Source organism: Cydia strobilella, chromosome 2, assembly GCF_947568885.1.
Source record: "Cydia strobilella chromosome 2, ilCydStro3.1, whole genome shotgun sequence".
NCBI lineage: Eukaryota > Metazoa > Arthropoda > Insecta > Lepidoptera > Tortricidae > Cydia > Cydia strobilella.
The window spans coordinates 6,912,214-6,928,586 of record NC_086042.1 but is presented as its reverse complement, the minus strand read 5'-3'; the positions used below and the strand labels follow the sequence as shown (position 1 = coordinate 6,928,586).

The window sequence follows — 16,373 nt, the reverse complement described above, 5'->3', positions numbered from 1 at the left end:
ATTCAAAAGACCTTCCTTTCTAATAAACTAACTAAAAAACTAAACCAAACAAGACACTTGCAACAAGCTATCAATGCCCGAATTAAAATTAAAACAGTCAGCCGTTTCCTCTTCAAAGCTGAGAACGTAAGAAAAATAAATTAAATTAAAAGAAAAAGCATCGAAATCGTCCGGCCCATTTAACTCGTACCGGACGACGACAAAAATCCGACTGAAATAAACCGACACATGTGAGGGCACGTCAGCGTCTTTATTTCAATATGGATTATTTTGATACTGAACTTTGGAGAAACTTTTGTTTGATTATGGGCCCGACACAAGTTCATTAAATTTAATTCAATCTACCATTTTTTAAGTGTTAGTAAATAGTTTTCACATTTATTTTTCTTTATTTTCTTAATTGAAGTTTGATTTCAGACTTCAAAACGTAAAATTTCCTACATAAGTATTATAAAAATAACTTTCAGACATCGGAGTCAAGATTAGGCTTTCCAGCCTTCAGGTATTCATAAACGACCGGTCTGGCCTAGTGGGTAGTGACCCTGCCTGTGAAGCCGATGGTCCTGGGTTCGAATCCCGGTAAGGGCATTTATTTGTGTGATGAGCACAGATATTTGTTCCTGAGTCTTGGGTGTTTTTTATGTATTTATGTATTTGTATATTATATATATCGTTGTCTAAGTACCCACAACACAAGCCTTCTTGAGCTTACTGTCGGACTTAGTCAATCTGTGTAAGAATGTCCTATAATATTTATTATTTATTTATTATTATTATAAAACTTTACGGACCTGATTTAGTTTAAAATATGTTTTATCCCTTTCTTACAAATACATAAGTCAAAATGACAGATAAAGACAAACGATTCATAGCTAATTCAGGCTAGTAACGCGTTTATGAATAACGCCAGTAGTCTATAGACGTTCATATTATTATTGTTGTAGGTATAAACTAGGAAGGTACTACAATCTGAGTAGACATATTTAATAAGAATCGAATAGTGAAATCAAGAGATGCTAAACTATCATGGAGATTATTTATCTCATTGACTAAATCTGAATAAAAAATCCTGTAGGTAGGTAGGTATACGAACTTATTGATAACATATATGTATACTATACATATGTACCTACCTACATATCAATCAATCAATCAATTAATTTTGCTACCCATACCTATTTGTTTCATTAGCTATTTAAGTTACCTACTGAAAAATATAGATTTAAATAATTTAAACAATCAAACAGGATGTTTGAAAATTAAAGATTTGTCGGACGTGGGTGGTTCCATAGGTATTATAAAAAACCTCGTCCTCTTTCCAGCAGTCAGCATGAGTTTAATTAGTATATGTACCTACCTACAATCAAAACCATATTTTTACACAGTATTAAACATATACATCTAGTTCTATACATTTTTTATTTTCATTTAATGTAACACAGAGAACAAAAGTAACAAAGTGTAAACAAAGTACATACTTGTATTGTATTGATACTATTTACTCGTACTACCAATGCTTCCAAGCAAGGTTGTTAAAGATTATCTTCAAATAGGTATAATCAGTAGTTGGTTTATGAAAATATATCAATCAATCTTTTATTGATAAAATAGAAATATTTTACATGTTATACAAGAATAACACAAGAGACGTCACCATTGTTACCGATCACCACTGGTTCATAAGTAATTAGTCAATTAAATTAATCTAAGTTACTGGAGGTTTGAGTCCATTATATTTAATTATAGCTACAGTTGTAGTCACCATGATAGTCATGTACTATGTAGGCTCAAAGTGCCGGATATATAATTTAGCAAGTTTAAAACTGTGAACATCATATAACTACAGGTGTAAGTACCTCCTTATCCATATCTATGTATTAATACGACACAAAAAAATGTACTTCCAATTTTATTCACTATTTGGGACCAAAGCAGAACAATCTTTTGTAGTCACCGGATTGTGATCCTACAATTAATATTTTGCATCATTTTACTTACTTACCTTATTTTCCAAATATAATAAAACATAATTATATAATAATTAAGTACTTAATAGTTTAAGTTCAAAAAAATCAAGATTTGCAATCAATACATAGGTAGGTACCGTCGCGTGTTACGTCGTCGGGTATTTAGATTCTATTTAGAACTGGAAGAATCAACCTTTAGAGTTGATAAGATAGCTTAATGGAATAGGAATGAATACTCGTAGTTTCAAATAGGCATAGAAGCCCCACGTCACAAAGTTACATCACAGAGTATCTTAAACTTCAAGATTTGTGGACATTACAAATTTTCTTCCTAAAATCCCCAATTCTCAAATTCACACATTTATCACTCGACTGTAAATCCAGCACATACACAATGACTGCTAATTTGCTCATAAAGACATATGCACCGGCATACGTCGTAAATCGCGCTTGGCCTACCGCTTACACCCATAAAGCTCTGCGGACACTTTTATGGGCCAACACGTGGCGTCTTTTTTCCGCATACACTTGACATGTGTAGCACTTTATAGAAATGTATTAATTTATTGTTTTAGAATAGACCCCCCTTGCGTAGCTTCCTTATTCTCTACGTCGTGATCTAAGATTTTTTTTCGGCATTCGTTTCATTACATTGTTTTCATCCTTGTGTGTATGCCTGCGTATACGTATATATTATTGTAAAATTCAGCCTCTTCACGTTTAATTCGTGCAGACTAGGTAGTTATTATACCCCCTCATTAGTGAAAAGGTTAATAATCCACAAGGCATCAGTCTGTGCGAAAAGAGTCTAACAATGTATTGGATCCCATACATTTCACGATCACGACTCTTCTCTTCCCGCACAGACTATAACTGCTGTTAAGGCGAATCATTTTGCTCTGAAACAAATTTTCTTTGCATTGCTTTGTTTTGATTATGTTTTTGGGCCTTTAATTTAAAAAAACGTGAGTGACTCGTTATTTTTTATATCTATTTAAACGAAGGAACTTTATTGCTAAATAGGATTTTCTACTAGTCAACCTATACCTATATATACCTAGGAGGACAAACTACGGAACAGAAAATGAGAAACGAAAAAGAGAGTAGAATCTGTGTAATATTATTAAAATTTTATTACTTGTTACGATTATATATTGGATTTTGTTGTTGATTTTAGCTAGCGAAAATTTTTATTCAGATAATATACCTAATCTTATGTCAATTATTATTTACCGATACTAAAGATCACAAACACACAAAAATATTAAAAACCAGTTGGCTCCCAAAACAAATATCTGTCGTATCATAACACTACGTCTACATTAAAAGCACCTCCTTAGACAGTAACTTTATTCTCGCACAACATCTATCACTAATACGTCGTTTGAAGGAATAACAACATACGAGTACAAATACTCCATAGACCCTTACTTCGTTATTCTGCTGAGCGAACTCCTAACGAGAGCACACACTTGACCAACTAATGTGTCTCATTTTATCGCAGGACCATCAATCAACCTCGGACAATTGAAGCGGACTGCGAACAGCACTTAACATGTCCGACTAGACCATTCAGACATCCGAAGGATGACAAGAGTAGAGTGAACTTAACAAGAAGGACACTACGCTGTTACCGATGAACGACCTAAACTACAACGCCGGGATGAGTTCCTACCAGTTCGTGAACTCCCTAGCCTCGTGCTACGGGAACCAGGCGCCGGGGCGCACGGGCACGCCGGTGGACCAGCCCGGGCACCCGGGCCTGCCAACCCCGGGAGCGGATTACTACAATACAAGCGCGGCGGCCTCAGCCTACCCAAACGCCTGCTACTCTCCCCCACAAGTCGGCCACCACTACCCTCAACACCCGTACGCCGCGCCGGCTGCAGGCGCGCACATGCAGCCACAGACGATGATAGACTACACACAACTACATCCACAAAGACTCGGAAACACAACCAGTCATATGCATCAGCATTCAAACCCGAGCCCTGGGGCGCTTTCACCGAATTTGATATCCAATCCTCCCAGCCAAGCGGGCGGTGCTAGTTGTAAATTCGCTGATTCCACGTCCACTACAGGCGTTGCGTCGCCACAAGATCTCTCCACATCATCAGGGCCCGGCAGAACTTCGCCCGGCTTCGGGGTACAGGGTGGAACTGGGTCTAAGCTGGGTCTCACTACACCCATCGCTTCTCCAGTGGAACACAAAGCAAACGTGAACCAGAACATCTCGAGTCCGGCTTCCAGTACGTCCAGCAACGAAAGCAATGAGGCTAACAACTCTAGTTCTAATAATACGAAGAATTCTAAATCTGCCAACGCGTCGGCGAATCCTCCACAAATTTATCCCTGGATGAAGCGGGTGCATCTAGGACAAAGTAAGTAACTTAATTTCATTTATAAACGATTTTTATAATCAGCATTGCAACCTAGGTCGTGTCACCATACATAGGTTGATATATAAACATCTATCTTGTTATTTTACTACGACTTTATAACTTTAAACTTGTTTATTTTAACGTATTAATGCTTACGTTAAAATAAACAAGTTTCACACTTTTTACCACCGTTAAATCAAATGGATCGACTTCCTCGTTAGTTTAACAAGCCGGAGGCCGCCACGCCCTCGTTCAAATACCAATAGTTGATGTAATAGAAACTAACTGTTAGTCAATAGTCCAAGGTGTAGACAAAGCAAGTTATACATCTATTTGTAAAACATTAGCGTACATTAACGTACGATCGAAGCTGATGAATAGCATCCATAATAAGGCATTAATGGACGTCGGGCGCTTGCATCCGAAGCCTTTTTTCTCCTAATGATGAAAGTGCATCGTCACAGTGACGTGGCAAATGATAACCTTCTGGTGTTAACCGGGTTAAAAGTTAATACGTTTTTAATTTGATTTTAGAACCATTTGTTACTTTTAAAACACGTTTTATCTTCATTAGCCTATACCCGCAAACGTGTGAGTTAGACAAAAAACAAAAGATATTATTACAAGCATAGGACAGCAAGATGGTTGGCGCAGCCGCTGTCACTTGTAGATGTCTGAGATAAAGGCGCGCACATGTTGCCGTCTGTTTCCCAGAAATTAGACTCGTATTGTTTCACAAATTCCATGACCTTCTCAAGGTTCACACTTGCACAATCTCTCACTTTTCAATATGCAAAATACAGGGACCAGCTAATACACTACAGACTTAGATTAATTGGTGTAAGGTCTTAACGTCAACTTATTTCGAGACGTTTTTTGCGAAATTTACATGTGAAATGTTGATTTAAACATATCAAACTGGCTTATTTAGTGCAATTAGTTTTCAAACGTTAAAAGTAGATCACCGATCACGGCCTGCGGTCAGCGTTTGGAACATTATAATAATTTAGTTGCAATTATGTTAATTTGTAGGTATTTTAGATCTTTAATTTAAATGGCATGGAAGTATACCTATTAGGGGGTTATGATAGTTTTACACGCGTTATGTATTATAATAAAAATAAAAGTATTTACAAGTTCAATTGGCATTATTGGTGTTTTAATATTTATCGTAAGTTTTGCCAAATTCAACTCTGGTCGTCAGGAGGCTAGATACTCTAGATAGATACACGTGCGTTAAGAAACTACAAGTGAATGTAGTAGTTAATCACTTATTATTAAAAAAACGAATGTAATTGCCAGCATACTATAACATTGTAGGCACTTAAATTGGACATTTTGAGCTTAGGTTTGGAATGAAGTTTGACCTCTATGAACCGTCGCACTGCCAATAGGAGCGGATATTTGCATAGTGGGGGCGGCGCCGTTGACATTTGCTGCTAGGTGCGCCTTGTTTGGCCAATAACTACCTTATATCAGCCATTTACTTATCATGAATATTATTTGTTTTAGGGCCTTGTTATAAAAGTTAGTTAACTCCCATTTATACGAGCAATATGACATATTTTTGCATAAAACGAACATAAAAAACACTAAGGCTGCCTTTTCATTGAGGTGGAGATGAGCGGAGATTCGGAGAAGAGAAGATACGTACAGGAATCAACCAATAGCATCGGTTGTAATCCTCATCTCTTCTTCGCTCCGTTGGATTCACCGGACACCGCTCTCATTTCCGCTCATCAACAGTACCAAGTTTTAGGTTTCTTACTTATATAATGCTGCCTAAATTTGGCTGTCGCTGGTAATTTTCAGTTTAGTTTTTAAACTTAACGCACTGAAAAAATAACACGGGAGACAACATAAAATAAAGCCCAATCATATAGGGATTGTTGATGAGAAGTTTATATATAAACAAAATTAAAACTAAAACTATTAAAGAGTAAATGTACTCGTTCTCGTCTTATAGATGATTCAAGTCTACTTGCTAGGTACTTGAAATTCTATTCCTTCTAAACATAGCCCAATATGCTTATTGGCTGATATTTGGCTATAAAGTATCTTTCAAGTTATATTATATTCTTACTGACTAGAAAATAGTAAAAAGTAGCAAAAGCGTGCACAATCATACGCGTGCTCCCGTTGAAGAAGCTCCTCGTTATGGAGCGAAACATGTCGAGCAATCATACTTAAAATACGCGAGTGACCCGTCTAATGTCTGTGTCTCAAGGAAATTGTACAAAAAAAAACTATCTTTTAAGTCTTTTAGATACATACTAACCGTATCTGACCGGGGCAAGTATGCAAATAGAAAAGACGGAGGTCGCAACCCTTACGTGCTTCAAGGCAATAAGTCAAACACGACGCCGCATGCGCTATGCGTGCAGACCAAGATTTCTATATATTTAGCACTTGTGAAATTACATTCAAACGCTATGGAGTGACGTGTCTATTCCAATGTTTCGAGAAAAGGGATATGTTTGTTTCCGAGCTACATGCACATATACGCCACGCGTCCGTAGTACGCTGTTTGCGCATATAAATCATAAGTCAGTGCTTGGAATAAGTCTGTTTTCATTGTTCTTCATGGTAATATGTTCGTAAGGCATGTTGTTTAGTCACTTAGGAAAGAAAAGGCAACACAGACAGGTTTTTCATAAAATGATAAATGTCAGTTGCGAAAAGATGGCAGCTGTAGGTAATAACTTAAGCCATGATACACATGTAGGAACTATTACCATTTTATGGAGTCATTGACGGTCTTTGAACTAATCTGTATTACATATATTATTAGTACCTACATGTTAAGTAAATTGTACCTAGGTATTGCAAAATCTGACATTTTGAACACATTTTGGCAAAATTCACTAAACATAAATACAAATCAATTTTATTGGAATAGCTATTTGAAGCGCTAATTATGTTTACAACCGTGTCATTCTGGCACACATCACATACATGTCTCAAGTCTCAAGTCATTATTTTGACGTCCGATCCTGTAAATAAAAACGACAGTTTTTTTTAATACTACGTCGGTGGCAAACAAGCATACGGCCCGCCTGATGTTAAGCAGTCTCCGTAGCCTATGTACCCCTGCAACTCCAGACGAGTTACATGCACGTTGCCGACCCTAACACCGCACCCTCGTTGAGCTCTCATGGAAACCTTTTTACTCACCGGCAGGAACACAACACTGAGTAGGGTCTAGTGTTATTTGGCTGCGGTTAGTTCTAAGTAAGCTTAACATATAGCTGACTGTAGATCCCGTGGAAACCTGTATGATAAATTACGATTAGTATTGCTTATCACTAATTTATGAAGCTAGTGAAGGGATAACCTGCGTAACCAGAACGTCCACAACCAAATTGCTGTAAGGAAAAAAGAAAAAAGTATTAAAAATTCAATCTTAATGCCAGTTGTTTTAAACTTAAAATTGAACGACAGAGGGCATCTCTTCTGGTATGTAATGTCTTTGAATAGCTGTGATCCACACATTGAGTAATTATTTAATGAATTATGTATAAATGCAAACTCATTATAATTACTTATGCGATTTTCTGCCAACCGCGGCGGTGCCTCTTTTATATGCGGTATGTTTAATGTGTCTGTATTATAATTTATAAGTGCGCAATAAATATAAAATTTCATTAAGCACTTATTATGCTTGACTACCGTAAAACAAGTTTACTCAAAAAAATTCAACATTATGAATTCTGAAGATATATTAAAGTATTTTTTATTTATTTTACAAGTTTAGATAGAAATACTACATTAATTAATTTTATTTGTTACTAAGGTAGTAGCTATCCACAACTAAGAAATCAATGTTACTTATTTAAATTCTAACCGCTCCTTGCTAACTACGACATTGAAATAATTAAATAGAACAAATAAAACATTGATACCCACTTTTTAGTAAACTCCTATGTATGTGGATAGGTATAATAAAAAACGTAACACTATCAGAATCAGATCATTTATTTGCTTTCACGTATAAATACATGCAAATACAGTTATACATTACTATAATGCATTACAAACATACTTATGCGACAAATGTCACGGAGCTATAAAACATCAGATACATACTACGCTAAAACATGTTACGAAAGTGTTTACTTACATATTTACTTAAATTGCTTTCATTGACACATGATATGCATAATTGCATGGCATCAAACATGTCACAATACTCACAATATATCATCCAAAAACAGCAGTTATACAATTATGTAGGCATACAATTTGTCATATTGTCATGCCATTAAAACAAACCACAAACTGATTTCGCTCAAGCAGCGCTGCCACTGCTGAATCGACTCATGCGCAGGCCTTAATATACATACAGTCTTTTAACCACATTTAATAAGGCCATAAGCACATTTGAACTCAAGGGTATTTATGCCCTTTTTCAGAGTATAACATTACATTCCTTGTACCTGTACTACCGATTAGTAAATAAATAACAAATTAAATTCCAAGCAAGATTAGTGGCCGTCTGAGTCCATAAATAAATCAAGTCCGAGTGAGTAAAATATGACTCAAACAATATTATGCTATGGGCACATTGTGCCGTTGCTGTGTTCTGCGTTTTTTAGTTTATCGGCAATTAAAATTTAATTTAAATTTATTTCAGTAATAAACACGAATAAAATGTGGTGCACTTTAATAAGGCTTTGGTTCATATGCGAATTATTTTTTTGGTCGGTTCATATGAAAATGACTCCCAAGAGTATCTATAAAAACAACGCAATAATTTGAATACCTACTTCACTTCAAGTTACTAAAATATTATTGACTGTTAACTGTACCATCACATTGAATTTACAACAGTGTTATAATATTCTGTAAAATAGCTTCTTAGTTAAATTCAAAAGCAGTTAGGTACACTTCGTGAGCGCAAGGGCCTCGATCGAAGATACGACAGGAATCTAGTTCGCAGACCCCGCCTCGCAGCGTCAATATGCAAGGATTAAAAAAACAACAACTGGTTAACGAAAATAAATAAAAGGGATTAGCGGCCCAACCACCGCGGCCATATTGGCGGCAATGACTTTGCAAGTTCTTGCTAAAATACGCCTCACTTTTTTTTTTCATTAGAACCTGGATGCAAGTCCTTTAAACCGTACGCCGTAGAAGTGTAAAGGCGTATTTCCATGTCTTTCTCACGGCTATAAGGCGTTTTTGTGCGGTTAACTTTGCGTATTGGTGTATGCGTGTTTTTATTTAATTAGGTTGCACTGTCGGGACACGCCCCGTTTTAAATGAAGTTGATTATTCTTTAGCGCTTAAGTTTATTAAGTGGGAGTAAATTATGCTAATTATTTAATATGGATGGATAGAACTTGTAAGAAGTTCATGGTTAATGCGGTTATCTAGAACAGTAAAAGCGTATTGTTAGTAAGTAGCTTCGGTATGCAAAAACATATTATTATGCACTTAATAATATATTTTCATAAAAACAAATGAAATACAGTGTAAACTCCATGCAACGTCATTCGATATAATGTTTCACTCCCTATAACGTTGACAATTTTTATTTTTAGCGATAGTTGCTTTACTTTAATATTAACGAAAACTCTATAAGTGTGTAAAAATAATTTGAAAAAAACCCTTGTTGTGGCAATAAATAATTTATCTATCTATCTATCTATAACTTAAAAAAATGTCCAGTCCCTTGAGTGTCACTATATAGAGTTTACACTGTAGTTGTTAAGTTTATAATAACGAACTTTATCTAATTCCTATAAGGTGTAAAAATAAATCTCAACTGAACTTTAAATTAAAATAGCAATATGTGGTTCATAAATACAATTACAGACAAGTTTGAAAACAACTGGAGTTCCCTAAACCCGGCCCCGCGAGACTCTCCTTCAATTATTGATGGCAACTTTTAGCCAATAAAATATAGGGGACGATACGAACTATTTTTCATCTGGTTTAACTATCGACACGCGCGTATGGACTTGGAATTCAGTACGAGATACAGCTTCTAAGTTAATAAAGGCAAAAGGAAATCATTTAATTAGCAATTAAGATAGCAGAGGACGGCTTCTCCATACAAACCTAATCCCCATTTTTCTATCTGGAAATTGACATTATAGAAAATATTTGCACACAACTTGATGTATATAGCTTAGTTAGATTTTTCTTATAAATATTATAAGAGTTATGAGCTTTTAAAAATATGTGCGAAATTTAAAAAATATATAAAAAAGCTGGAAGGGGTTTGACTATTTTCCGATTTTCATAACATGTCTGCTGACATGTTCATCTGTCTGTTTACGATAAACAGGAAATCCACTAAAACAAAGATATTGATGGGGTTTTTATTGTCTCTTAGATACATTATAAATTATAATACCTACGAGAGATGCAGGCAAAAAAGCTTTTATATTGCTTATACACGACTTTTTCTCTCCAAACAAAAGTACATATATTCAAGTCTATGGGCCGATGCCAACTATTTTTCACCTGGTTTAGCTTTAAATAACCGGTGCATGCTTTTATTTTCACGCACGTACCTACGTTATTTATAGGCGTTTTTCAGCAGATACGAACCAACTTGGTTTTTCACACGCAACTCTACCGTTTAGGCGTTTTTTAGCGCTAAATCGATGCAGGTGTGCATTTTGGACGGCTCGTTGATATGTTTATTGCATATTACCTACTGTTGTATAAATATATATCGTGTTTGGATGAAAAACGACTAACACGAGACTATGCAAAGTTTGTAGACTGGGCTACTTGAAAACTAAAAATCAAAAACAAAAATAACTAACCATACTTCAATATTTGATATTAATAAATTGCGACATATTTTCATGTATGTATGTAGATACTATCAATTTCATAGTTATGGTGAACATCTGGGTGGGTTATAAAAGAAACTATGGGGCAAGATAAACACTTGTAGGGAAAATAAACAGTTAGAGATAGAAATGAATACCAAAATATAGTAAGTATAACGGGTTAGCACTGATTGACTAGCACGTTATCTTTTCGTGGTTTAGCAAAGTAATATTTTGGTATTAATTAATATGGATTTCCGCAAAGTAACGCCTGATTCTGATTCATTAGCTAGATATAGAGTTGTGCCGTTCTCGAGAACGTTCTCCCTTTTGTATGGAAAATGTTTTTCCTCAAAAATATTACCCATAATAAATTGAGAACGTTCTCGAGAACGCCACAACGGTAGTTAGAGATGCTTCAAGATATTAAAAACAAAATTAAATGATAATACTAAACATACTGATTCATAAATTTATTTAGTCGTATGGCAGTTTTTTACAAAATAGGCAATTACAATTTACATAGATACAATTTTACAGTTTTATCGCGAAATGATAAAACGGGTCCAAAAGAATACAAATCTAAAAAGTTATAGGTCAACATTTAAGCATTTGAGCCACGCTGCTGCATCGGGTGTGAGTTGCAGCAGGTCTTCTCTAGCTCCAGTGTATGAGTGCAGAGGGCAGCGTTCAATTATATATTGTATGGTTTGGATGTCCTCGCCGCACTCACACAAGGCTGAATCCTTCCATCCCCACTTGTTTAAGAAGTAATTGCAGCGACCGTGGCCCGTTCTGAGTCTGTTAAGGCGGCACCATAGTTTATGGGGGAAGATCGAACCCTGGAAGCTGTCATAAATAAAATTACTACTTAAAATCCTCAATCTCAGAAGGGCTTTCCTCATACGGTTTCTCTTGCCTCGAGTAAAATAAACTGTTTCTCTTATCCCACCTGACCTTATAAAGAAACGTAACTAAACCATAAATCCTGTAAAATAAGTAATAATCGGTTTTTAAACACTGGCGATATTTTACCGTAAAGAAGAGTCATTGAGCTGCTTAAATTTGACGTTTCATTAACTTCGGTCTGTTTTAAAAGAAATGGCGATAGCGATATACTTACTATCCGTGATTGGAGAAAAAAAATAGCTTTAATTAAATTTAATTAAACAATTGTAACCAATCGTATAATCGTAGTATATTTCATTTAACAAATCGAAAACTAGATATACGAATAGGCTATTAAACTTTTAACGCGCAAGGCGGTAGAAATTTTACAGGTATCAGTAAAATTTTACAGGTTTCATGATTGGTACCGTTACCATATATAGGTGTACGGCCCGATTCGAACTTTAAGATACGTCAAATATTACGTCTAGATGCGATATGGATTAGATATGTCAGTGTCAAAAGTGACGTTTCTTCAAACAAAATAGCCAGTTTTGACACTGGCAAACCTAATCCATGTCGTATCTAGACGTAGGCAATATTTGACGTACATAATATTAAAGTTCAAGTCGGGCCGTTTGTAAAAGCAACGTCTCATGTGTTAAGAAAGAGGAAATTGTTCCAATAATTATAACGTTAGGTATACAATTTATAGCCATTGTAGGATACAAAGTTGTACATTTTCACAGATACCTATTTCGTTAACTTTCTTTCGTCCGCAGGCAAATTATGGATGACATTATTCACGGATAAAATAAATAGGATTCACTTTTAACACCACGCGATTGAAAGATACTGACACTGTCTTTATCACGCTGTCGCGTAAACAAATACGACTATCAGGCATACTTACATACATACATACATGAAGCGTATTTGAAATCCAGCTAGATAGGTATATGGAGTTGCGAGCGAGAACGCAACTCATGCTAGCAGTTCATATCCGCACAGAAGGTAACTGAAAAACCAAGCAAAAGTAGGTAACATCATCAAATACCATTAGCAGTTAATTGCAAATTGCACATTACATGGTCCGTCATAATCGGGCTTTTTACACTTTTGTTCAATTTTACGCGATAGGTGTTTTTGCCCTTTACAAAATGAGTTATATTTAACTCGTCACTTCTACTGCTATAATTATTACAATTAACTTTCCTGAGTAATTTATTTGATATTCCTTATAATTTTATAAGTAGGTAGGTATTTTGTTGATAGTATAAGTACAGCACAGTTGCTTTTAATGATTATATTTAATATACTAACATGACCCCGGGTTAGTGGGATGGTGCAAGTGGGCCTAAGATGTAACGGTATTCCAAATTAGGCATGCAAAATTTAAGGGCCCCCGGCAAGCTCGGGTCTCCATACAAACGTAGTTACGCTCTCTTTTTACACGAGTAGATAGTTTTCTCTAAAATTTTGTACTTACAATAGTATAAGGTATATCTATGTCTGTAATTAGTTTATGTAGCTTCAGATACCATAGTTAAAAAAATACAGCAAATTTATTTTTTACACAAAACTTGTTTTTACTCTATTTCGTTAGTTTTATAAACTGGAGCTATATAAACTAATTACAGACCTAGATATAGCTCATGTTATTATATTTGCAAAGTTTCATTACAATCAAATATGTAGTTTTAAAATGAGAACTAAACTCCGTTTGTATGGGAAGGTGAAATTCGGCCGAGCTTGCCGGGGACTTTTGCTGTGAGTTATGACCGGGTTTTCATCGTTGAACGATTTGTACGTAACTTTCATTGGTCAGTCAGAAAGTAACGTGGTCTTAGTTACAGCGAAAAACTAATTATTTTAAAATATAACCATCATAGTAACGGTGAGCAGATGAGTAAGTACTGTCCGCTTAAAGGCAAAACCAAAGGAAGCACGGTTGAGGAGCTACTCATACAAGACTTGTCGAGATTAATAAGAAGATACCTTTACAGAGAAGTGTTAATGGATAATTTAATTATTTTTAAACTTGCTTTGCTTGTTGCTTTGTATATATTACCTTTATGTTTTTTTTCTTGAATTTTAACATGGCAACATGTATATTATATATTATTAACCAATGAATTGATAAAGGTAAATTGGTACATACACGTATAAGACTACTACTACCTACTCTAATGCCAAGTAAACCTGTTCAAAATGACAATTTAGCAACTACTACTTGATCGGAATAGGTTAGCAACTTGCCAATATTTTCAATAATGTCAACATACAACTATAACTTTTCAGTATACGTTACACTCCCGGTTCCCACATAACCAACCACATAAGTAACCACATAGTACCCATATAACCAGTAAGTAAGTATTCAATGTATAATGGTATCACGGTTCTCTACTGGTTCGTTTAGAACTGTGACATTAGTGCGTTGCGTGCGGCATATTACGTATAAAAACTTAAAGATACCTATACTCTGTAATTATAGCTATTACTAGAACTAGTTAGACTTTACGTTAGCTCACCAATATTATGACTTGAGGTGATGAATTAATGGCCGTTTTAGCGCCTTTATTTTTAGCTTTAAATAATTATGTCAGTAGTAATTTTGTATAATTATTTAGCTAAACTTGGTATGTTGTCGTAGGCACCTTAATATTGACATTGACTCAGTAATACTTGATATTACTTGACTGATAGAAGCCGCAGACATTAAGGGTCAATCAAATTTTTTTTATATGTACATATTTTTTACTCAGTTTTAACACAGTGCGTTCATTAAAGGATTGTGCTTATATTTTTTTTATACTACGTCGGTGGCAATCAAGCATACGGCCCGCCTGATGGTAAGCAGTTACCGTAGCCTATGGACGCCTGCAACACCGGAGATATTACACGCGCGTTGTCGACCCTAACACTCCTCTCCCTTGTTTTTAAGGTTGACCCAGCGAACGTAACCAAGGCATCGCGTTTCATCAAGAAGTTGATTAACATTATGTCTTACACTCAAAAGTCTAAGAAAGGTTTTCCTTATACATACATATGTTAAAATGAATGCCCAACACTATTACGAGTTTTAATTCCATTGCAATAAGCCGTGTCGCCTCCGACGCAGACTGATGCTCATAAAGGCACACAAACTGCATTCAGATGCACATGCATTTCGCAACCTCGGTCTTCTACACCAACACCATCGCAAAAACTACCTTCGTCCAACCACCTAAGATTCAAATTCGAGTTGGAAGCATATACAATGTTGAGAACTTTAACCAAAGAATATGCATACGTATATGAGGTATATGAGGATTATGCAGTTGCAGATTGCACATTTTGAATTAGCATAGGCGTCTCAAGTCGTTACTCAACTGTTCTGGGTATTTGCAAGGGTAAACTGCGTTCACGTAGTAACAATTTAAAATTTATAAATATACGAATGAAAATGTAGTATAAATTGTAATACGAGACCCTAAAAGGAATAGGTCAAGTTAGATATTTTTAATTCATAGTTTGGTAACTATTTTACAATAAACCAAGTTTTAAATAAACGAAATCATTCTCACACGCAAAATCCGGGATGTGCTTATAAATTATAATTCATCACTTGTAATGTAGGACCAAAGATAGATATAACTCCGTAATAGATAGATACAGTCTAAGGAAAAAACGTGCCTCGAAAAATCATGAAAATTTGATTCTCGTTCAGAGGGCGCTACTAGTTTTGGCCTACAGTCGTATAGATGGCGTTGACGGTTTTGTTTGTTATTTAACAATTTTAACGCATATCAGTGAAAGAACATGGGTCAAAATCATAAAAATAATTAATGCAAATTAAAAAAAAAAACATTTATCTATATTTAAATACATTCTATCGTATTTTTATAAATCTTCATTTTTAGTTTTAAAGTGTGTCGACAGATGGCAGTGAATTTACTGGGGTTACAAAATTTACTATGACAGTACCGCTCTAGTATAAGTTACTCTATGGTAGGACTAATCAGTAAGCAGTAACAGCAACTATGCAGATGTAGCAAAATCTCACAGAACATTCTATAATACTTAGTGAACTGTGTAAATAATGTGATTAAACAATTATTCATCAAAAGAAATGTTACTTCCTCCCTTGCCCGTCGTCCCCTTGCGTTTAGGCTCGAAACTTCCTTTTTTACCAGAATACAAGATCCGTTAAGAGCACAATGTACATTTTTTCTACTATTACAGTTATGATATCGGTGAATTAAGTCACTTCACGCACAATAATATGAGCTGTGTCCCATTGTTGAACTAAATAAAGTCGCCACGACGTCTTCATCGGACCACGCAAAAAACAATATAATACACTT

The 16,373-nt window shown here is 35.3% G+C and overlaps 1 protein-coding gene across 1 annotated transcript in view; it reads left to right on the top strand.

Annotated features, from left to right (window-relative positions):
• The first annotated feature begins 3,397 nt into the window (after positions 1–3,397).
• Positions 3,398–16,373, top strand: part of LOC134751106 (homeotic protein Sex combs reduced) — a 53,815-nt gene continuing 40,839 nt past the window's right edge. Inside the window, exon 1 of the mRNA XM_063686459.1 lies at positions 3,398–4,348. Within this exon, the coding sequence (XP_063542529.1) occupies positions 3,604–4,348 (745 nt within the window). The 5' untranslated portion in view covers positions 3,398–3,603. The remainder of the gene's footprint in view (positions 4,349–16,373) is intronic.